The sequence below is a fragment of the Seriola lalandi genome, unplaced genomic scaffold, assembly GCF_002814215.2.
Source record: "Seriola lalandi dorsalis isolate HSWRI2012SDOR001 ecotype SW California unplaced genomic scaffold, Sedor1 jcf7180002050029, whole genome shotgun sequence".
Taxonomy (NCBI): domain Eukaryota; kingdom Metazoa; phylum Chordata; class Actinopteri; order Carangiformes; family Carangidae; genus Seriola; species Seriola lalandi.
The window spans coordinates 20,891-21,669 of NW_019520582.1; the positions used below are offsets into that span (position 1 = coordinate 20,891).

Below are 779 nucleotides of genomic sequence, written 5' to 3' on the forward strand. Positions count from 1 at the left end.
TGGGGTAGGCGGGAGGGGGGCCCTGAGGCTGGAAGGCCTGGGGCCCCGGCTGGGAGTCCGCAGGGGGGAGGAGGAGGTTGGAAGCGGTGGCGGTCGTGAATGTGGGCGTGGCAGAGAAGACTGAGGTGACGTCAGAGCCACAGCTGATCTGGGCGGAGCTGAAGCTCGGATGCGACAGCGACGATGATGATGATGTCACTGATGATGAAGAGCAGGAGAGGCTGCAGGGCGCAGGGGGAGGAGCCGCCATGCTCACCAACCCCGTGAACAGGCTGAGCAGAGGCTCAGCCCACAGGCCGCTGCCGCCGCCGCCACCGCCACAGGCCGACGGCTCAAAGGTGAAGCGGCCACTGTACGCCAGAGGGGTGAGGCGGGGGAGACTCTGCAGGTCCGGGATCTCCAACAAAGAGTCTGACAGAGAGAAGAAGAAGAACAGATCAGGAAACAGAAAACAGCTGCTGGACCACACCTGACACACCTGACACACCTGACACAGCACGCTCGGAGCCGATCGGCTGCAGCGGCTCAGCTGACGGCAGGTTAAAGGTTACATCAGAGTTAATTTGACGCAAATCTCTGAGGCCAGTTACACAAACACCTGAAGTTAAGGTGTTCACTCTCGCACTGCAGCCCTCAGACTGGGACGTGGTGATGAATGAACTCGCTCAGCTGAGGACAAATTACACCTCAAGAGTAGAAAACTTCAGGTGTTTTGTGGGAGGAGCTTCTGGTTCCCTGTGATCTTACCTCATGATTCCACATTAATAGACTACTGATCT

At 58.3% G+C, this 779-nt stretch overlaps 1 protein-coding gene across 1 annotated transcript in view; it reads right to left on the bottom strand.

The window, feature by feature from the left end:
* LOC147819726 (early growth response protein 1-like) overlaps positions 1 to 779 on the bottom strand; it is a 2,850-nt gene that overhangs the window by 897 nt on the left and 1,174 nt on the right. Inside the window, exon 2 of the mRNA XM_087171873.1 lies at positions 3 to 545. Within this exon, the coding sequence (XP_087027999.1) occupies positions 3 to 545 (543 nt within the window). The remainder of the gene's footprint in view (positions 1 to 2; positions 546 to 779) is intronic.